This window comes from Elephantulus edwardii, unplaced genomic scaffold (genome assembly GCF_000299155.1).
Source record: "Elephantulus edwardii isolate Elephantulus edwardi_28Jun2011 unplaced genomic scaffold, EleEdw1.0 scaffold00101, whole genome shotgun sequence".
NCBI classification, from domain to species: Eukaryota; Metazoa; Chordata; class Mammalia; order Macroscelidea; family Macroscelididae; genus Elephantulus; species Elephantulus edwardii.
In genome coordinates this window covers 11815964-11838818 of record NW_006399851.1, presented here as the reverse complement: position 1 = coordinate 11838818, position 22855 = coordinate 11815964, and the positions used below count along the sequence as shown (strand labels likewise).

Below are 22855 nucleotides of genomic sequence, written 5' to 3'. Positions count from 1 at the left end.
TGAGGTCACCCGCAAAGACTTAGTGATTGAGCAAGGGGAGTTCGTTCACCTGGTAACTATGAAGGAAAATGCTGAACGGTAACAGGAGGCCTGAGAAGCAAACACAGAAAAGCCAAATCACTGCTTTTCAAGGTAACTCCACCTGACCTGCACTAGGCCTTCAACCCCATTACCTAGGTCTCTCAGTGTCCAAAGGTCATTGATGCTCTCAAACGACACTGAGAAACCATCGTGCATAAGAGTTCGTTTGAGAGCATCAATGACCTTTGAAGCCATTCCTATAAAAAGCACCATCTGCTATCAAGACTGGCCCTGACCAGGAAATGCAGAGTGGGCCAGGAGATGTGCGTCCCAGTAGTCACCAAGGCAGTGTGGTCACAACACAGGACGTGGCGGCAAACTGACTGAAGTTCCTGAACAATGAGCTGTGCACACATCTGTGCTAGTCTACCTGAAAATCTGGCCAGGAAGGCACTCACGGACACGTCAAAGAGACCAGCTCAGAATCAGACACTCACAGCGCTGTACTGTGTTCAGGTCTTTAAGTACTGGCTCTCTGTTTCCCCTGAAAAGAGACACTCACGTTTCCCAATCATTCTGCAAGGCATGACACCCAAGGGGGGTAGGGTAGACAAGAGGGAAGGAAGGAAAATGAGTCCTACCTCTACTCTTCCAGTGCATGTCAAAAACGGAGAGAATAAGAGTCAGATGACAGCACAGGGTGGATTAGCAGTCACCAAAGAAATAAAATCTCGCCACTCTGATAAATCTTAGCAGGAGGAAAGGACTCGCTCCTCTGTGCAAACCCAATCATTCTCTCTCCTGTGCTCAACGCTGAGCATCACAGCTGATGGGCCAAACCATCCAGAAATGATGCCGCTCACATCCCTTCAGTTAACTGTTGAGACCGGGGGTGGGTGGTGGTGGTGGTGGCGGCGGCGGCAATCGGCATGCACACAAGCACCCTCCTGGTCAGCCACCATCCCTTCCACTAGAAGGTAGAGCGTTACCTGTTTCCTTAAGTCCTGAGCCGACCGATGCAGAGGGGGGTGGTGATGGTTAGCAGCGAGCCCCTTGACGGAGGAGCCCGAGGAGGGGGCGGCTGGGGGGTGGGTCGCAGAGGCGGGCTCCCTGCGGCTGTCAGTCCGGTGGTCACTGTGCTTCTCCTTCGCGGGAGTGGCCTCTTTGCTTTTGTGTTTCTGAACAGGTTCCTTCTCCCTCGATGACCTGGTAGAACCATTGAAAACTAGAACAAGAGGAGAAAGTAAGAACAGGAGTTACTACAGTCAGTATGCTGTAACTTAACATTCAATGTAAACTTCCTTTAGACTCAAAGAGAAAACATCAAGTATCTTACATCCTCGGGGAAGCCCCAAATCAAAACAACACTGTACTACAACATAAACTACAGAAACATGTAATCCTAAACACAGGCAGGCAGACAACATGTCCTAGAATTTAGAATTATTTGCTTTGGCTGATGCAACGGAAAACTCCATTTAAAAAAACAACAACCCAAAACCAAAAGCAACCCAGCAGCCTCCAGAATACCAAGACCACAACTACAGCCCAGGGAGAAAGCAATTAACCCTAGGGGAACTCACACAGTCACGCTCCAAGAGCAGAACCCACTTTTATATAAACAACTGAAATGAGGATCCTGAGTTTTAAAAGTGATGGCAGCCCGAGAATGACAAACAAAACATTTTGGGTGAGGAAGGCAGTGTCTTGTTGCCTTACCTGAATTGTGGGTGACAACACAGGCTGAGGAAGGGACACAATGGCACTGACAGAACTGCTGCTGTGTGCATGACACTCTGCCAAGTTCAGAAGTTACAACAGCTAACATTTACTGTGCAAATTCTGCCTTTGCATCCTGGTAACAAATCCTCTGGACCAGGACATCATTGTTAAGCCCATTTTACAGATGAGTCACACATGGAGCTGGGGGGAAGAAGGGAGCAGGCACAACCTTTGCAGAGATCTGTCTGTCTCCTGAGTCCAGCCCTGACCTGACCCGATGGGAGAAGGATGTGGCTGCGTGCTTCTACAGACTACACCTCTGGAAGCCTGATGGAGCAGTATTAGGCTGTCCTATCTGATGCAGTAAGCTATGCCACTGAATGGATTCCCACTTGGCAGAGCAGTTTGTGGAAACACCAACCTATAGGTTATGAAACTAGTGAGTGCTTGAGTGCTGCTCCACCAGGGCTCTTCCCCTACCAGGGTCAATTCCAGGGTATGTCAGAGCCTGACCACTCAGGGATCCTCATTTCAAAGAAGGAGGTCTGGTGCATTACTTGGACTCTAATCCACCTCGTGCTTTGTGGAAGGACGGGCAGCCTCCTCCTCTGAAGATCTGCATCCATGAAGGGTCATCATGACCTCGAATAAACTTGGAGGCATCTACCTCCAAAGACAGGAGCAGAACTTGAGGGTCTGAACAGGATTTTGTGAAATTTTCCCCCAAAGTCACGTTGCTAAGGGACAGACAGCCCATCTCGGCTGGGTTCCTCTGGCCCACACAGAGCTCACGCAGCAACCTCGTGTCTCATCAGGGTGCCCCATCCTCAGGCTGCTCCACTCCAGAGTTTTTGTTGTGGAGCCTGAGAGGTGACAATGAGTTCCGTTATTCATCAGCGAGCACACAGGGGAGTCCCGCTCCACTCACCAGCCTCCCCAACTGGCCAGGCTGTCCTCAATTCCAGGGAGAACCCTCTGCAGGGGCAGGAAGCTATACAGAAAAAATTCTTTCATCTCTGAGCAGAAAGCTTTCCTGCTGGCTTCAGCAAGTTACACACCACCTAACCTCCACTGCCTTCCCCTCCCCCTTTTTCAAACTAGTTTTAGCAGTTGCCCTAGAGTTGTTACTGACTCACAATGCTCTTAGAAGTGTGTGAGTAAAATTTTCCTCGATAAGAGTTTATCATAGCTGATCTCTTGAGGGAGCTCTAGTGGTGTAGACCACAGGGAGATGCACTGTGAACCCAAAGTTCAAATTGAATCTACAGGAGAAAGATGACGACCTCCTTTGAAGCAATTTATAGTCTCCTTTATTCCAGCTGGAGAATCAGGTCTGAATTGGTTCTGACTCAAGAGAAATGGGAGTGAGTGAGTGAGTGAGTGAGTGAGTAGTGTCATCTTTGCCTCCTTTAAGAGGTCCCTGTGGGTGGACTCGAACCTCTAACATTTAAGTAAGGACTCAGGCGATTTTTGCATCAGCCAAGAACTGACTTGTACAGAGTCTTGTGAAATATATTTATGTCACACCTGGGGCACTTATTTTCCTCATATTTGCCACTTGCATTTTCATTTCTTATGTTAAATCTCTGCCCGATGCTTTTGGGGGGGGGGGATGTCTCTGTGTTGTGAAGTTGCAACACGTTTCTGAGTTTCCTTCTAATCATTTCCTGATCAAATTTCTTGGATTTAATGCTTTCATCTATTTGCTATAGTAGTGTTTACAGCATAAAACAAATTTACATTTTCCATATCTAAAAAGCTCCTTTCAAGCCCACGTGATAAAATATTCAAAATGCACCTTAAACATGGAAGAAAAGGCCATGTCCTACCAAACATGGTCTGAGCCACTGTGTTGTACAAAGTTCCACCGGATGATCTCGGTTACATAGAAGAGAGAAAGCATTTGAGAGCTGGCATTTGTTCTACGTGGAAGTAAATACTCGTTGTCAGAAACTATCAATCACACCTAAGCTGGCAGTGTCTGAGCTTGCTTTCAAAAGACAAATTAAAAGCAACATCCGTAAGTCGTCATACTTCAAGGTGATTAAAAATCAGGGAGAGGAACACGAGCTGGGCAATTCTTGACCATTCACTGATATTCTGAAGTGGTGAGCACAGGCACCTTTTTTGAAAGGCAGCATAGGTGCATTTTGTTTCCCAACCTCCTATAATCCATACTTCTCTTACTGCCTCCCGCCTCCCAGTGGGGCGTGCAATGAAAGCAGCACTGGTTCTCCAATTACTACTTGTTCAGTGAGAGGAAAAATTATCTCATTTGGCTTCTTTCATACACTATTATTTGCCGTTCAACCCCCAGCCTCACTGTCTGAAAATAAGCAACTCATTTCATCCTCAGTCTTCTATCTGTAAACTGGAGGTAAGAGAGGGTTGCTTGGAAGATCATCTAGATAATGAGGCAAAACACCTAGAATTCAGTCAGCACTCAAAACATGGGGATGCTATTATTACACATTAGAAATGGAAACAGAAGGGGAAAAAAGGGAAGTAGTATTATTACACATTAGAATTGGAAACAGTATTAGGTATACTGTAGTGAGAATATAAAAACAGGCTGTCATTTCTCAAAGTGTGCAAAAAAGAAAAATAATAATTACTCTCTGACCCAGTAATACCATTCCTAGTTAGTATCCACGAGATAGAAAAGCCTATGTCTAATGCTCACTTGGCAGCACCTACTAAAACCATAATAATACAAAGAAGATTATCAAGGCCCCTGCACAATGAAGACATGTAAATTTGTGATGTTGTTGTTATGTGCTACTGAGTCATCCACCTCCTAGAGGGTCTTCCCCTCCTGCGCTGTCCCTCCACTCTCCAAGCATGACATCCTCTTCCAAGGACGAGTCCCTCCTTGCAACATGTCCAAAGTATGTTAGATGGAACCTCAGAACCCTTGCCTCCAAGGAGCAGCCTGGTTTAACCGTCTCCAAGATGAACCTCTTTCTTCTCTTAGCAGTCCATGGTACATTCAGTACTTTTCTCCAGCAGCACAGCTCAAAGGTATCAAATTCTCCTTCTATCCTCCCACTCTCTGAAGCAAAACAGGTACATAAATGAATGTTTGCGACAACTACGATCTGAAAAGCAAGAAAAGTGAAGCATTCACAAAGGTATTTTACTGAAAGGATAAATAGTAATCTAGCCACACAATAGGTATCGTCCAGATACTACTCCATACAATGGAATGTTAGTCAGCTGTAACAGGAGCCAAGTCTTGCTACACGCTACCACTGGGATAAAAGTTAAAAGTACACTGACATCATTTAACTACACATTACCAAAGGCCATGGTATCTGTCAGTTAAAATAAGTAATAGTAACAGGTCCAACTGCTGATGCCTTAACACAAATCAATGTTCCCAAACCCAAACTTTACTACTGTTGATTGTGACCCTTAATAACCCTACCAAGTCAGAGAACCATCTAGTTAGGTTCACAAGGCTGGAAATCTTTACACGCTGGGGAGCCTGAACCACCGACCTTTCTTTAAAAGCCTGGTGTTTTAACCACTGTGTCACCAGGTCTTCTGAAATCAAAGTGCTAGCACACTATCACAGTTATGATTCTCACCACCAGGAACTTTCGGGGTTTTGTTTTGTTTTTCCTTAAAAAAGGAGTTGGAGATTAAGTGAGCAGAGACAGTGTCATTTAAGAATGACCCTGATCAAGCAGTACAAAGTTCTAACTGTATTAAAATACTGTTAACACGTGAGCACATACAATCTATTACAAAAAATCAAGGACTTCCAAAAAAAAAAAAAAGACAAAAACAAAAACCCCAAACCAGAAAACATCATAAAGGACTTCCGCTGCATACCTATCACGAGATTGAAGCGAAAGGGAAAAAATACCAAAGAGACTGTTTATGTGGCAAGCTAGCTGGTTTTCATAGACGTCATTTATATTTTAAAGAATGGTTGATGCATTTATAGTTATGGAGACTTAGTTGTTTGGTGGTTATTTCTGAAAGATGATTAAGTGAGCCGAGCTCTTTTTAAAAAGAAAAAAAAAAAAAAAGCTCTGTTGCCAATGATAAAATCCACGCTTTGAAATGGCAAGTCTGGAAAACAGATTTCTTTGCCACCATCTCTGGTGGCCTAGTGGTAAGAAGCTGCACTGCAATCCTGAAGGCATGCAATTTGAGGCCGCCAGTTGCTCCATAGGAGAAGGTTGGACAATCTCCTCCTGTGTGATTAACTGCCTCTGAAAACCCACCAGAATCAGTTATGGGCTGATTCTGACTGTACTGGTACACAGCAACAACAACCACCATGAGTTTGACAGTCTTTCAAGAAAACTTTTCTGGTGCCGAGATGATTTCTGATACTATACAATGCAAAGTGCTTACAAGCAGATGGACATAAACTCAGTGAAGCATTATTTTCAAATAATAGTTGAGAATATGCTAAAAAACAGTGCATGACTAAATGATCCCTTAAAAGTGGAAAACACACTAACCAATGACTTTTAATGTCAGTGTATGAAAACTTAAATGTTAGGATAAATGACAACAGGTTGTGCATTATTTTTAATATTTAGATCACTGTGTCTAATCAGTTTTAAGACAGACATTCAGCATCAGGAGGCTTGATTAAACATGGTAATTAATGTAATGAAACAAAAATATCTGTAAGAAACCAATATGATTTCTAAAACACAAAAAATGTTTTTATTAAAAAACCAAACCCAAACAATAATTTTGATGCCCCATGAAGCAAATTTTAAGCAGCTCTGGTTAGATGAAAGATTGCGGGTTCAAAGCTTCCAGGCAAGCCATGGGACAAAGAGTAGACACTCTGCTCCAGTTGGGATTGGCAAAGCTCAGAAACCTGAGAGAGGGCAAAATCAACTACAGGGGAGTGTTAGGTTTTTGGGGTGGGTTTGTTGGTTTTTTTTCCTTTCCCCCCTTTTTGGCTTTATTTTAAACAACGACAACAAAAAAGTACTATCAGGTGAACAGGGAAGGATCAAAGGGCAGCTTATGGCCATGAATAAAGCTCAGAAAGCAGAAATGGACAGAAAGGAAAAGTGAATGGAAACAGAGGTAGAGCAAGAATATTGACACAATGTCAGTAATGAAATCAATGTAGGCAAACAGAATGGGAAGGAGCTGCATGCAACAGAAACTTGACATATATCACTATCTATCTTTATCTATCTATTGATCTATCATCTATCTATTTTTAAAAAGCCATTCTGAGTGGCCCATTTGCTTAATTCTATCAGCACTTACGCCTCCACTTCTGCAATGCGTGGGTTCTGGGATGAGGATGCCAAATTTGAATTCAATAAATTCATCTGCTAATAATCTGACCTTATACTGGTGAGGGTTTACAGAGGCCTGCTATTTCAGAAGTAATTTCAGAAGTTAAACCGGGTGGCTCCTGGGAGGTGAGGATTCTGAGGCTCCGTCTAACATACTTTGGACATGTTGTAAGAAGAGACCGGTCCTTGGAGAGGGACATCATGCTTGGGAGGGTGGAGGGACAGCGCAGGAGGGGAAGGCCCTCTATGAGGTGGATTGATTCAGTGACTGGGATAATTGGGATGGGAGTGTCAGAGACAGTGGACTGGCACAGGACAGAGTAGAGTTTAGGGCTGTTGTACATAGGGTCGCTATGAGTTGCAAGCGACTCGACGGCACATAACAACAACAACATACTGGTGAGTTTCATAAGCCTCAGTTTCCCCACAGATACAATGGAGATTACAACAGCTTCTGACTCACAGCGATGCTTTTAAGTTATGTTATAGTGAAGAAAGACAGTCAGAGAAAAGGGCTCAGGGGGCCGCAGAACACCCTGTGAGGGAGTCAGAAGCCAGCCGCGTAAGCAGGGTGCCAAGAGACTCTACTGCACCCCCAACAAAGGAGCCTCAAGGATGGTGAGGACTTCAGGACACGGTCTAAAGATGACAATGTGCTTAAGGTGATCTGTCAACCTTAAACCAAAAAAAATCTTCTGAAGTTTTCTTAAAAGCAAACAATGTGTTAGTACAGCTATGAAGATTTATCTGTCTATGGCACTGTGCTTTTAAAGAACTAACTTGAGAGGATTTAAAAAAAAAAAAAAGAACCAAACTGGCAACAGCAGCTCTGCACACTCAATTAGAAACTTAGGAAGGTAGTCAGCTTTCCTTTTTTATTAATGGAGAGGATCAATTTGGAAAAGCAGGGTGAGTGTGGCTGCAAAAAAGAATGTCATCAGTGTCACCAAACTGAACCCAAAACAAATAATTCAACTGATCCATGTTCTGTTGTGAATTCTTTCAATAATCAAGTAAATTATTTTCTAAAGAATAACAAATGACAGTACAGTCAAGCAGCAGTTATCTTTGGCATCTACAAATCAAGAAACCCTCAGCTTCTTCATCAGTATTATCTACCTGAAGCAGAACAAATACCTCTTTTGTTCTACTATTAAGCCTTGGGAGACTTTTCAACCACCCGTATTCCCAAAGCCAATGCTCAGCCAGTGCTTAGGAAAGCAAAGCCAGCAAATCGAAGTAGTACTATGAGGTGTTGTGAGTACTGAAAAAAAGGAGAAACAAAGTGGGGAGACAGGCATGAGCCATCAACGGAAAACAAACTGCTGTCCTGTGACGCTAAGCCACAACACCACTGAAGAATCTCAGTGACAACTCAAGGGGGGCGTCTTCAAACGCACAAATTTTATAAGACACTAAGTGAACTTTGATTTGTTAGCAAGGGGACAATTTTTACGCAGACCCACTGCCTATAATCACCTTGCTATTTCACAGCAACAATATACCAAAACAGCAAACACAGCCAAAAAGTCAATTCATGTGTTAAATGGGAAGAGGGCAGCAAGGGTAGGAGTGGGCAAAAAACGACGGAGCCAAAGACAAGGTATAGTTTGTACTCAACCGCTCATTAATTTTAAGTGTCGTGGGAACCTGCCAGTTTCACCCCTCCAAGTAATTATCTTTTGTCTTAATTTGTAAGATTCTTGAGAAAAGGAGAGTAGGGGAAAGGAGAAAAAAATTCACAGGGAAAGCCTAAACCCTGTTAACACAACAGACAGAAAGAGAAAGTTAGATGTATAGAAAGTCCTCCTCACACTGTCCCCAATTAAAATAATTGGGCTCCTTTCTGCAAGGAGAGAAGGAAAGCATTCATTCATCACTTTGGACCATATTAGGAAACTGTATTGTACTCAGATACAAACAGCTTTACATTAATGAACAGAGACAAATACACTGATTTGTATACACATACTCTAAAAGTTAAATGGCCTTTACACAAGTGTTTTCACACCACAGCAAGCAAAACTTTAAATTCAACGGCTAGCCATTTATTTAGTGTCACTTCATCCCTGAGAAGGTAAAGGATGAGAAAGAAATGAAAGGGAAGTTACATTAGAAGCATCTTGAATAGCAATCTTGCCATCATTTAAAAGGTAGAAAGGTTCCATTTCCAAGGAGAGGTTCAGCGTGAGAACTTAGCACTCACTCATTGCCAGGGTGGGAGCTGACACATAGCTGACCCTCCACTGGGTTTCCTAGCTGTGAATCACCTGAGAAGGATCCTTGGGATGAATGTATATAGTTCAATACAGACGACACCAGTAGAGTTCCCTTGAGAAATCTAGAACAAGTTTCAAGTTAACAAGCCTAATTCTAACCTGCTCTGCCAACCAAAAGTCTTCCAGAGTGACATCACAAGGCAATGTGCAAAGGGCCCAGACTGACTTTACAACCCCTGGTCTCCTGGAGGGATATGGGCAGCCTAGTTTTGATTTCTAGCTCCCATTTCCTTTGCAAAGAAAACAGCATCACTTTAACCCCGAAACCACAAACCAGCTGCCACCCCTTATCTGCCCTCCAGAAATCACTGAGGAGTTTTAAATAAAGTCTATAAAAAGGCTTTGTTTTCTTTAGAGACTAGAGTTATGCAAATACAAAAAAAGATTGATCTTTTTAAACGCACCTGCAATCCCTACAGAAAGAAAAGACTCCCCTTTGTGGGAAGGGGAAGTTTGATAAAAATCCCTCCTTTTAAAGCTAGTTGACAGAGCCTGTACATCAACTTCTTTCTGCCTTGTCTCCCAGCCCTTCCCACAACCAGATGGCTCTATCTTGCTAATTTCCTGTGCTAATAAAGGCACCTCCACCAAATGCCAGGAGGTACTCCTGGTGTTTTTTATTAGATGAGCAGGAAGTTGGAGTGCTCGCTTGGCATTTCACAAAGTTACATGATACCCTGAGATTACTTGGTGTCTGACCTATGCTAACAGGGGTCTCAAATCTTAATCTCCATGGGGGAAGTAGGGAAAAAAGGAACAAGAACCATTACAGAAAGTCACTACAATGTCTGCGAGGGGAAAAAAACAAACAAACAAACAAACAAAAAAAACCCCAAGGCCAGGAGGACAGAACGAACGCAGGACTCCAAAAGATGACTCCATTAGGCTAACCCCAAAATGTCGGCAAGACAGACCTCTTATTTTTATCACCACCTTCCAGAAAAACGGAAGAGAAGGGGGTAGGGGACCAAACCACAGTAAATAAAGAAGCAATCTATTATAGAAAGGAAAAGAGAACAACATGAAGTTTCTGATCTCACGCCAGATTATTTAAATGTGAGCTTCATGTCATTTTCTGGAGTCCTGGCTGGGGGAAGATACAGACTCCATCAACTGGCTGGCATTAAATCCTTGTTACTATACAAAAGCGGTACTTGCTCCCTGGAGCCAGTTCAACTTTGAGTCACTATTGTCTGAAAACAATGGAATGTCTGCCAACCTGTCCCAACAGTTCAAGTTCAAATGGATTTTAATACAGCATTTCAGAGTGCTATAACCCCGTATGCCCTAGGCAAAGGGAGGCGGGGGAAAACCAACAACAACAAAAATCCATCTCAACTAGCTTAGCTACAGGATCCAGGGGTGAAACCAGAGAATGCTTCCAGGGCATAGCTGAGGTCAGAAAGAACCTGTTAATAATTACACCCACACTGTGGCCAATACCAAGCAGAAAATGCAAGCGCTAACATACAGAAGGCACTGCCACCCAACTCCAGTATAGAAAAGAAGCTGTCTACATGGTTTTGGAATACTTTGGAATTGTCAAGGAGTCTTGGTGGTGAAGTGGATTAAGAATGGGCTAATAAGTATGAACGCAACAGCCGCTCTGTGGAGAAAGATGAGGCCAGTCTGCTCATCTATAGTCTTGGAAACTAACAGTTTGACTCTGTCCTTTAGGTCACACTGCATCAGGACTAGACAACAGGCTACACAATTTTCATATAGTAAAATCTTGATCATTCTGACTACAAAGAGAGTCCATGAATGGAATCTTAAAAGAGGATTTTGTTCCTTTCCTACACAAGGACTTCAACTCAACTCAATGGCTTACTGGAACCAACTCATTGCTGACCCTCCAGTGAGTTTTCAGAGCTATAAATCACACAGAGGGAAACTGCCCGTCTTTCTCCCTTGGAGCTGCTGGTGGAACCAAAGGAGAAGTGCAACCTTCAGGTTTGCAGCACAACTTCCTACAGACTGCAACACCAGAGCTCCCTATAAGGACTAGTTCTTGTTGTTATGTGCCTTCGAGTCGTTTGCGACTCATAGCGACCCTGTGCACAACAGCCCTAAACCCTGCTCTATCCTGCGCCAACTGCACGGGGCCTCCGACACACCCATCCCGATTACCCCAGTCACCAAATCAATCCATCTCATGAAGGGTCTTCCCCTCCCGCGCTGTCCCTCCACCCTCCCAAGCATGATGTCCCTCTCTAAGGACCCATCCCTCCTGGCAACATGTCCAAAGTATGTCAGACGAAGCCCCAGAATCCTTGCCTCCAAGGAGTTGCTTGGTTTAATCCTCTCCAGGATGAATCTGTTTTCCTGGCAGTCCATGGTACATTCAATACTCTTCTCCAGCACCGCAGCTCAAAAGCATCAACTCTCCTTTTGTCCTCCCTAGGCACTGTCCAACTCTAACAAGCGATTGCAAAGATCATGGCCTGTATCAGGCACACCTTAGTCTCCAGAGAGACACCGTTGCTCTTGAGTACTTTAGAGAGGTCCATAACAGCAGACTTTCCCATCGCAATACGCTTTTTGATTTCCTGACTGCTGGTGCCAAGAGTGTTGACTGTGGAGCCGAGCATATAAAGGACTTAATAATATGAAATAAAAGACTTGGCTATATCTGTCACTTCAACTTGCTTAATGTACATGTTTCTAATGAGAAAATTTCAAAGGGCACAAGACCCTTACGAAAATATAATGGTCAGAGCAATAAGACCATAAATCAGAAGGAAGGTGTTTTGTACTGAAAAATAGCTTATTGGCTCACAGAGGAGTCTGAGAAAGACAACCAGGTGGTGATGATCCAGCAACCCCACACACATCTGATGGCTTCCTCCTGTCTGCATCCCAGTGTGCCAGAAGGGACAGAGAAGTGGCAGTGGGGATGGCAAGAATCATACACTTTATCAAACTCAAGAAATATGACCAAGAACAGTCACACCTTGCAGCTGGAAACAGAAAAGTATTAGCTCTGTGAAAAAGTATTCTAGAACTTGTTATGTACCATTAAAGTGGAAATGACACATAACTGACCCTCCAGGGATATTTAAGAGGCAGTAAATTGTCTGAGGGGGAAATCGCTAATTTTTATTCCAAAGAGCAGCTAGCTAGCTACTGGATTCGAGCCATGTACCTTTGGGCTGGCAGCACAATTCACAGTACCTTACTAGTAGGTTATCACAGCTCCTAGTCTGGAACTTATGAAAGAATCAGTGATTTTCAGGTTAAAAATATGAGAGAAAAATGTACACAACAATAGGATTGATTTCAAGATTCCTAGTCCCAGATATAAGGAAAACAAACAAAAATACTGTGAACCCACAATTCTATCAGTCACACGCACAAATGACTCTGACAATTCTATAAGCATATTTTACACATCTCTAGAAGCACAAGCACAAATTCCTGAGTGACAGAAGATTTCCTTATGATAGGCCAGATAAATTTAGCTGAAAATATGAAATGCTGAGTGGTTTGGCAAACAGCTCAGTGACTCTATTTTTAGTCGTTATGCATCCCCAAAGTCAACTGCATGTAATAAAATGTACTAAAACTTCTAATACGTGTCTAATCCAGGCCAGGGAGCTCCATTTTCATGGTCTGTAGCAAGCTGCGCTGCTAGCCTACAGACCATGGGTCTCTGGCACTTCCAATTTACCAGCGGTTCTGCAGGAGGAAGACAGTCCAAATTCCTCTAAGGCAATGTACAGCTTCTGAAACCTGGTGGAAGGTCAGCTAAGTTTCAGTGTGTAAATACACGACAGTTCTAAGCCACAGAAACATGACTCCTGCAATAGGCACAGGAAGAGAGGTGCAGGAAATTCGGGGGGCAGAGGCCAAGTGGAGTGCAATGTCCGTGCCCTCAAGGCTATTCCACTTGCCATAGGCCACCGTTCATGCTGCCACCTGCCACAAAACTAAGTCCACGAAGCCTTACTCAGAGCTAGGTACTCAGCCACATATGCTCATTATCCAGTGCTCCAAGTCTGGATTTAGAGAATTCAATGCGAGCAGAGAAAACATTAAGAGAAAACTACTTTCACATTTAAAAAACAACTTTTTAAAGCCTTAGGGTTGGACACACATATGGCTGGACACTGCTCGAAGCAGCACATACTTTTATGAGTAAAGGGCCTCCTGTATGCATGCAGGATAACTCTGATAACATGAACTACACTGAAGTACAAGGCACACTTCACCTGGTAAGGTCAATATGCCACAGCGTTAACAGTGGTAACTAACAGCTGATTCTAAGCTAGTTCTCATTACATGTTACACACTTGAAATATTCAAGGATTTTAATTCTTTTCCTATTTATAGGGTTGGAGCTTTCTGGATCTTTGTGGTCACAAGCTGTAATAGTGAAAATAGTCATCAGATGCACAATGCTTCTGCTAGCCAGGAATTCTGAAATCAATTGTTAGCTGTTTTTAGACTCCATCCCATATGACCCACAGTGACCCTATGAACAACATCTCTGAACTCTGCCTATCCTGTGCCATCTTCACTCTTCCTGATACACTAGAGCCCACTGTGGCAGTCACCGTATCAATCCACGTGGCTAAAGGTCTTCCTCTCCTTTGCCAACCAAGCGTGCAGTCTCTCTTCAAGGAATAGACTCTCCAAGCAACATGCCCAAAGTATGAGACAAAGCTTTATCTTCTTTGCCGCCTAGGAGCACCATGGCTTCACCTTCTCAAAGGCTTATTTGTTTGTTCTTTTGGCAATGCATGGGATATTCAGCACTCTTCCAACACCACAGTTCAAAGGCATCAACCAGTTCTCACCAAAATGCCCTATTAAAAAGGTACTTCTATTCTTAATAGAGGGAAATGATAGCTCATTGGTAGACATTTAGACTTCTATGCAGCAAATTTAGGTCAATTCCTCGCCAATATACTTCAAACGCAGCCACCACCTACCTGGCTGCCAGGGGAATCATGCACATTTTGAGCTGGTTTTCCAGGCTCAGACAGACTAGGAAGAAAGGTCTGGCAATCTATTTCCAAAATTCAGTGAGTAAAAATACTATGGACCAGAATCTAACACACAAATGATCACGGGATGACACAGGGCAGTGTTTCATTGCAATGTATGCAGGCATCATCACAAGTTGGATACTAGAAAACACCAACCTTAGAAAACTAAACCACAGACTGTACTATGGTCATATCCATTAATAGAAAGCATCCAGAGCACAATCTGTGTTCTCAACCATTAAGCCAAGTGGCCTCCAGCAAACAGGACTGCCCTAAATTAGAAGGTGGGGGCTGGTTTGGGAACACACTTTACAACCCAATTCTACATGCACAACTGCTCTTAAACAACCTTTTGTCCCATCTAGAAATAATAACCACTCATATGAACAGAATAATTAAAGTTGCCAAAGAAAAGGTGAAAATATAATTTTTTTTTTTACAAAAAGACATTTGATAGCTAGAGAGCATTGAATGTGGCTATGGGCAGCCCCCTGCCCTGCCTGCACGCACCCTCCGCAACACTGTCCCAGACAAAGGGGAAGGCTGAATGCATTCGAAGGCACCAGAGAACAGAAAAGTGGTGAACTCGATCAGATGATTGCTTTTTGGCTCTTACACAACATGCCTCCTGTGTGAATCCAAAACCAATTAAATCATTCCAGCTGGGCATCCAAGGACATGTTGTTTAAAACATCTTCTGAGAAATGTCCCTCTTCCAAAAGAAATGCATGCAAAAAGAAGCAAGGGTTTCTTCTATTACCATTTTTCAAAGATCAGAACAAAAACATTTGACAAAAATTCAATATATGGTACATTTAAGCAATAAACTCTTGCTACAAAAGATAACAAAGGAGTCACCACAATTCAACACCAAGGAAAAACCAAAGCCAAATCAATTTTAATTTATGAATTCTTCTCGTCTACTTTACCCCATGGGGGGGGGGCACAACCACAAATTCTGTGAACATTTAAAAAAAAAATCAGCCTGTTATACAAGTAGGCCCAGGGTTACCAAGGAGATCAATTTCTAAACTGAATTTGAGTGAGTTTGAGCATCTATCAATGGTTCTTATTTATTTTTTTAGATTTTTAAAAATTTTATTCATTTTTATGTGTGTGCCGTCAAATCGGATCTGGTACAAGAGGAGACTGCCTATCCTTCTCCAGCAGAGCATCTGGTGGATTTGAACCACGTACCTCTGGGATTGAAGTGCAGCTTCTTGCCACTAGGCCACCAGAGCTCCCTTCTTTTTTTTTTTTCATTTTTATTGTGATTTTAACGCAAGTTTACAGAAAAGTGTTTGTTGGTTCATTCATTCATTCTTGTACATTTTCCTCCCTGCTTCCTTGCCCAGTCCACTTTGCAATGCACCTGTTGTTCCAGATTGTTGTCATACTATTTAAGTGTTACTTTCACACACGGAGAGAGCTCTGGTGGTACAGTCAGTTCTTTTGCTAACCCAGAGGCTGCTTCCTCCTGTTACAGATTTGCACCTTTGGAAAGTCAATGGGCAGTTCCACTCTTTCCTATAATGTTGCCATGTCGAAATGAATTAAACAGCAATGGGTTAGCTTAAGGAAAAAAGGCCAGACGTCTTTTCAATAATTAAAAACTGCAAGTGAAAGTCCTTGTGAAGAAGGATTTGCTGTTGAAGGAGGAGTTGGCTCCATGCTTTCAAAGAGAGAGAAAATTTACATAAAGGGAAAGAACAAGTTGTCCTCAAGTCAAACATTTCCTAACCTTGGATTTAACAGTATCCACAAAGCAGGTACTTTGATGGTGTGGTTGTCTGCAAATAACAGGGTCCTTCAGGGCTCTAATGCTAGGCTCATTTAAGGTTCTGTATACGTAAGAGGACTTTGGAAACTCTGAGGAGCTGGAGGCAATTGCTTTTGCAACCTTGGAGTATAACTCAAGGTTCAAAGTGCCTGCCATGCTGGCCCTGTCATTACAGAGCACATATTTCAATAAACAAGTTCATATCCAGTAGGTTATTCAGAACATTAGAATCCTGTCTATTGTTTGCTAAATTAAACATGTGAGACATAAGGTTGGAGGTCAAGAAACCTATCCCCAAGAAGGTGAATGTGGTCACCTGTGGGACTCGATGTGGCCAATGGTGCCCATCTTCTCTCCTGCAGCTCTGGCCCAAAAGGCCAGGTGGCCTAGCCCTGCCTGCACATTCTCTTAAGTTCTTGCTGTTTAGAACTCCCACTGCTTCACTTAAGTCTCAAGTGTCAGATAAAGCAGAGTACCATTTGGAAGTTTGTAATCTAGATTCTTGACATAAACTCAGCCCAAATTCTGCTGGACATCAGCCTCTTTGGGGCTTCTGGCTAATGACAGCTTGATGATAACAGTATTAGCTATCCACCTTTGGTTTTCTGTGCATTTAATTTCCCAGCTTTATTTTTTTAGGGGGCAGAGGGGGGCCCTTTTAGGTGAAGACACAGTCGTGATTGACTTCCTGTCTCCACTCTAAGGAAAAAAGTGAACCACACTAACAATAAAAAGCACTGGCAATGAAGACACAAAACTATCAAAAACTCAAGCTTGCTCTCTACTGCTTGGTGACAAAACCCTACTGTATTTTAACATTCTACTTTAACACTTGCATATGTTTCAAGCATGCTTGAATCCAGAAAAGAGGAAAAAACCTGTCTTGTCTGTTTCACTTAGTAGAAAATAGGGAATTAACACCCCAGTACAGGAGAAGAAGAAAAATCCTTGTTTCATTAACTCACAAACTTTCTTCCAGGGCACTCTGAGAAACTTTTAATCGAAAGCAAAGCTCTTTATTGCTTGTATTCACCAGCAGCATTCTCAAGTGAGGTAACGGGGAAGAGGTAAAAGGGGGTGCGTGAAGTAGGGCACAGCACTCAGAGCTTCTGAATAACACAGGAGTGAACACTGCAGGACAGGCTAATCAGCACCCCTTTCCAGAACAGCAAGTAAGAAGCCTGACTCTAGCACCTTTAAACACGGTTTCAGTGTTCATTACTGGGTAATCAGCCGCTAGTGCCCTACAAATCTAATCAAGCATTGGCCTCTGCAGGTGTTCTAGTAAAAGAGGTTAGCCATTTTCCGAGCTTGAAGCAGGTCTTCTCTGGAGATAAGGCAGAAGGTAAATCCAGAGTCCATCTCAGGGTTCCCCACCTCAGGCTACATGGAGTGTGACAGTCTTGGTCTTGTGTAAGCCTGAGGTCCGAGATGACATCATCTACCACCACGCACCTGTATCCACTTTCTTTAAAGATAAAGAAACTGGCACAACTACATCTCATTAGAAATCTACAATACTGTGACCTGGAATTTGTCTACTTCAAGTAAACTCAATATAGGACTATCTATTCATTTTGTCAGACATCATATTTAAACAAATATCTTTTGGAACTGATGAATAACCAGTATGAAATGCTATTACAAGGAATTTCAAGAAATTGGGCTTTATCCTTTGGAAAACAGTTAACAGACTTGCTGCTAACACAGTTTGGAAATTCAAATCTACCCAGCGATGCAGTGGGATAAAGAGATGAATGAATAATAAGTAACTGAATGACTGCTAACCTACTCTAACCTGCTCACTTCGCTGAATCAAAAGTCAAATGCTTTACATAGGAATATATATATATATATATCATTAGCAGCTGAAACAGCATAAAACAAAGATCGTGATCAGGGTGACAAACTCTTCAAGGACAGATAAATGATCGGTACTAGATAGTTCATTCTGCCATCCAGAAATGGTGAGCAAAGAGCAATTCTGAGTATGAAAACATTCCAAGCAGAGCCTTTAATCTTTAAAGATGCTGCAATCAAGTTTTACCATCAAGTTTTACCATTTATGAGTGATGAGCTTAAAACAGTTTTCTCTCTGCTATTGAAAATACTGACAGCCTTTTCCATCACCTTCATTATAAAATACTGAATTATTACAACATTCAACTGATCCCTCTCTGGGCTAGGCACACTGAGCTTGGTACGTAATACCACATATCTTGTTTTAACAAGCACTAACAGGATTTATTTGTTTTCTTCACAAAGATTGCAAATAGAGAGTGCAAGGCAGCACAGCCACCACTATGCCTGAAACTGGCCTTCTGCAAAGCAGATCTCTTTCCTGGTGTCACTTGAAACTGCAAGAGCATTCCAAACAGCTCATTCGTGACCTGGCTCCAGCCCACAGCCTCCACAGGCAAGTACCACCATCCTGTGTCATTCTATTACTTGGCTTCCAAAGACACTGAAACAATGTGCTATATCATGACTGGAGATGGAAGATGAGCTGCACTATACACCTAAGAATAAGAACACAGGAGGTCCACATTCAATGGCCTCCACTTATCACACACAGCACTTGTTGAAGCTTTCATTTGTACATCAGAATGTCCGAGAGGCCAGGGCACTGAACATACAGATTGGCTGAAGGGCCAGGGCACTGCAGGAGGCATTTCTAAGACTCTGACTCTTGGTTAACCTCTGTCTCTCAAAGGGCCAAAGGCTGGGACCAACATCCCCTGAAATGCAAAGTACAAGCATTCACTTATAACAGTGAATCTGCGGGACAATAATGAAATAAAAGAGCAAGCAGGTGATTAGTGAAAACAGCAGTATTCAAAGCATCATTTGGGGAGACCTGCCCTCAATCAAACTTTCAAAGAAATGTGCTGGGGGGCCACCTACTGGATTAATCATAAAAGCAGATCACTATGAGCATCATTTCACACATGAAGAACCCGAGGCTGAAAAATTGGAAACGACTGGCTCAAGAAAAGATGGACAACCACTGATATGGTCAGCATTCAAGACCAAGAAGGTCAGAGTCAGATGGCACTGCTAGTCCATAAGGAGCCAAACTGTTAACCTGTCAGGACAAAGATGGGTGGAGAGCAGCCATGAGTGGATTCCAACTTGATGGCAGAGAGCGAGCCTTGCAAGCATCTCACCACCTAGTTTTACGTTCAAATAAAAAACTTGCTATTTGCAAGAATAGGAAACTTCACCTAATTCCCTCAAAGTCTCATCTCTATTTGCACTGACACTGAGACATCCCCCATGGACCAAAATCTCATTTAAGACCATGTAAGGGGTAGTGCAGGAGATATTTAAAAGTACTTTTTTACTAGCATTGATCATCTAACCTTAAAAATTCTACTCAAGTTTTTCTTCCAGAGGCCCAAGAGTACTCTGCAAACTTTTGTCATGAGACCATTTGGCTGAGATGATATTACCAAATGTTTTTTCCCAGTTGGTAGGTTTCGTTTTCACTTTATTAGAAAAGGATTTTGTTTATTATTATTATTAAAAAAAAATCTACTAAAATGATCACTGAAGGTTTTTAGCAGCTGTAGCCAAGGGGCCTTTCCCATCATGGACCTGTATACCTGTTGTTGTTAAGTGCCGTTAAGTCATAGATGACTCATAGTGTACTCAACGTGACCCTATGAAAGAAAAGACATGAACACTTGTATAACTTTCATCATTTCTCCAAGTTCAGAGTTTCTGGAGGCAAGCTGTTTCAGAAGTGGATGCCACTCCTGCTTCCAAGCTGGTTTGAGCTCCACCAAACACTGTCCACCATGGTTAACCATTACCGTATTTGACACATCAGAGTCACAGTGTTTAGCATTACAGCAACCACAAGACACCTCTGTACAGCAAATGAACAGACCAGTGTTATACGACCTAGAAGAATGTTTGACCAAAAACAGTTAAAACCAGGCCTGAGAGCCGCAGATTAAAATCACTCACCCTTGGCTTGGTAGCATAACTTTATATACACCAGGGAATGAAAAACAAAGATTTTAGAAATAAAAAGAGGATATACAACATGGTCAAGTCATAGGAATGTGAGAAACAGAGTCAGTTAAGGCACAGGGTTTATGCTTCCTAGCCTTTGTATGACGAGTTAAAATGAGTCTCTCCCCAAAAAGCCATCAACTTGGTTGGGCCACAGGACTTGGTACTATATAATTATCCTATGTTTTGTAAATCCTAATAATTATGATATTAGTGACACAGGACTTCTGTTGTTAGGTGCTCCAGACTCAACTGCAAGTCACAGTGATCAGTCCTTGAGGTATCCCAAGGAAGACCCTCAACAAGATGGACTGACACAATAACTGTAACAATGGATCCGAATGTATCAGAGATTGTGAGAATAACACAGAACTAAAGGCAGTTAAATGACAATGCCCCATAATGAAGTCTGTGGTCTAATAGATATAGGATGATTAAGGTACGACACAACTTAATTAGGTCACAGACGTTAACTGATTTAAGGTGAGACCTGTATTAACTTTTTGTCTTGTGAGAGAGAAAAGGAGAAGGAAGTGAGGAGGAGAAAAAAGTGAGTAGAGATGGAGGGAGCAGGGTATCAAAGAACAAAGCGTCAAAAGGTGGAAAGAAACCCAAGAGAAGAGCCTGTCATCTGGACCCCAGTTCCTGCACTGGGAAAAGTCTACACCAAGACAGAGGGAGAACGAGCTTTCCTCAACAGACAGCTTGCGGAATTTGGGTTTTGAGCCTCCTAAATTGTTAAAGGATAAATTTGTTTGTCAGTCATCCACTTGTGAGGGTATCATAGCCACAGTAGCCAACTAAGACATTACGTGATGAGGAGAAGCATGTGCGAGGAGCCTGAATTTCTAACAGTTTCAAGGAGTGCCCTACAACAACAGTTCCAAGGGGCTGAGTTTGTACAGCCTGTTAATCCGTGTTCTCTACAAAAGTGTTTTACATAGCACAGGTCCTTGTACATTTCTCAAATGCACAGAGGAGGAATGCATTTTACGTGTGACATAAAAATCGGTTCCACAAACCGTTGTAATAAATGGTTGAGCATGACTACCCTGCATTACGTTTTAGCACTTTTCTCAGTGAAATACGATTTCTGTCTACCACTCCATAAATGTAGCAATTTTAGGAACATGCAAACAAAATTTTTCCTAACAGTTATGAGCATAATCTTGGCTGAAAATTCAAGTATTAATTTTGGTAGAAAAACTGTAATGAGTTAGATTGGTGCTTGTGAAAATTTAATTTGTTGCGAGACACAGACAGAGTTCTACACTGAAACATTTGAGGATACCATAAATTGGAACAGACTGGTTGGCAATAATTTAAAAAAAAAAATTAAAAGATGAATTCAAGAGAAAAATGGCAAGAAAGTGGGTATCTGAGTTTGGAAAAATTCGGAGAAGTTCACAGGAATAAGGCTGGGGCTTTAGACAATGAGATGGGATGCTAAGAATGACTTGGTTCAGGAAAAGAAATACAAAAAATGAATTGCATAGGACTGCAATCTCCCCTCCCAGCACAAGGCTATGCAAAGAGGCCAACTGCACTGTCCTGTCCACATGTTCTCATCCTGATGATCTCCAAATCTCTGCAGGTATTGAATCCAAAGATAGAGCTCCCTCGAGCTCAAACACTACCATGACCAAAAAGGCAGAGGCTTGTTGGCTAGGCTGCGCATTTCAAAGCTGCAAGCCAGCCACAGGTCCACTTGACTCTACAAGAATTTGGGTGATCAGCCCTTTAACTTTCAATACATACATAAATTAAATATAGGGAAGGGCCTCACTGGGAAATAAAACCTATTCTACTATAGCACGCACTTGTACACTGTATCTGAAATACAATCTAAAAGTACAAGACAAATGTCTTCATCAAGAAAATGGGAGAGAAATAGCTCAGAGACTTTTCTTTTTAAGTAACAGATAAGGACATTAAGTGCTTTGCAGCACAGAAGTATATTTTTACGTATGTGTGCAGTTAGTATCCTGATGAACCTAGATGGTTTGCTCTCTCCATTAAAGGATGTGCAAACTAGACTTAAGAACCAGGTGTGGAGAATGACAGAAAGAGAATGATATGGCTTCTAACCTGAGAAAGCCCCACACCTCAACTTCCACAGAGTCCTCCAACACTAGAATCTGAGACAAGAACTATCATACACAGAGCCTGATCATGATTTCACCAAATTAAAAACAACCTAAAGAATATTTAAAAGAACGAGCAAATTCTCGAAGTGAAAAATCAACTCTTTCAAACCACAATATTGTTTTTACTCACACACTGTTGAAAGTGTTTTTTAATAAAATAAATCCACATAACATTTTAAATAATCCGTTTTATATAAGTACACATGTATGTGGAATGTCTATACAGCCACACACAAACACATAGCTATTTTTGTTCTTAGTATGTGCCATCAAGTCGCCTGTGACTCATAGTGACCGTATGTACAAGTACCCTAAATCCTGCTCTATGTTGTGCCTACCGTATTGTCTCTGACACACTTACCCTCGTTACCCCAGTCACTGAAATAATCCATCTCATCGAGAGTCTTCCTCGCTTGTGCGGTCCCTCCACTCACCCAAGCATGACGTCTCTCTCTAACATGTCCACATAGAAGCACTTATTCTTTTTTCTTTGATTGTAATGATAATCACACCATAGCTGATATCCAAGCAGATATATGCACACCCATGTTTATTGCAGCTTTGTTCACAATAGCAAGGAGTTGGAAACAACCTAAGTGCCCATCAACAA

The 22855-nt window shown here is 42.3% G+C and overlaps 1 protein-coding gene across 1 annotated transcript in view; it reads right to left on the bottom strand.

Annotated features, from left to right (window-relative positions):
* JARID2 (jumonji, AT rich interactive domain 2) overlaps positions 1 to 22855 on the bottom strand; it is a 322891-nt gene that overhangs the window by 33284 nt on the left and 266752 nt on the right. Inside the window, exon 6 of the mRNA XM_006891618.1 lies at positions 1011 to 1246. Coding sequence (XP_006891680.1) covers positions 1011 to 1246 — 236 coding nt within the window. The remainder of the gene's footprint in view (positions 1 to 1010; positions 1247 to 22855) is intronic.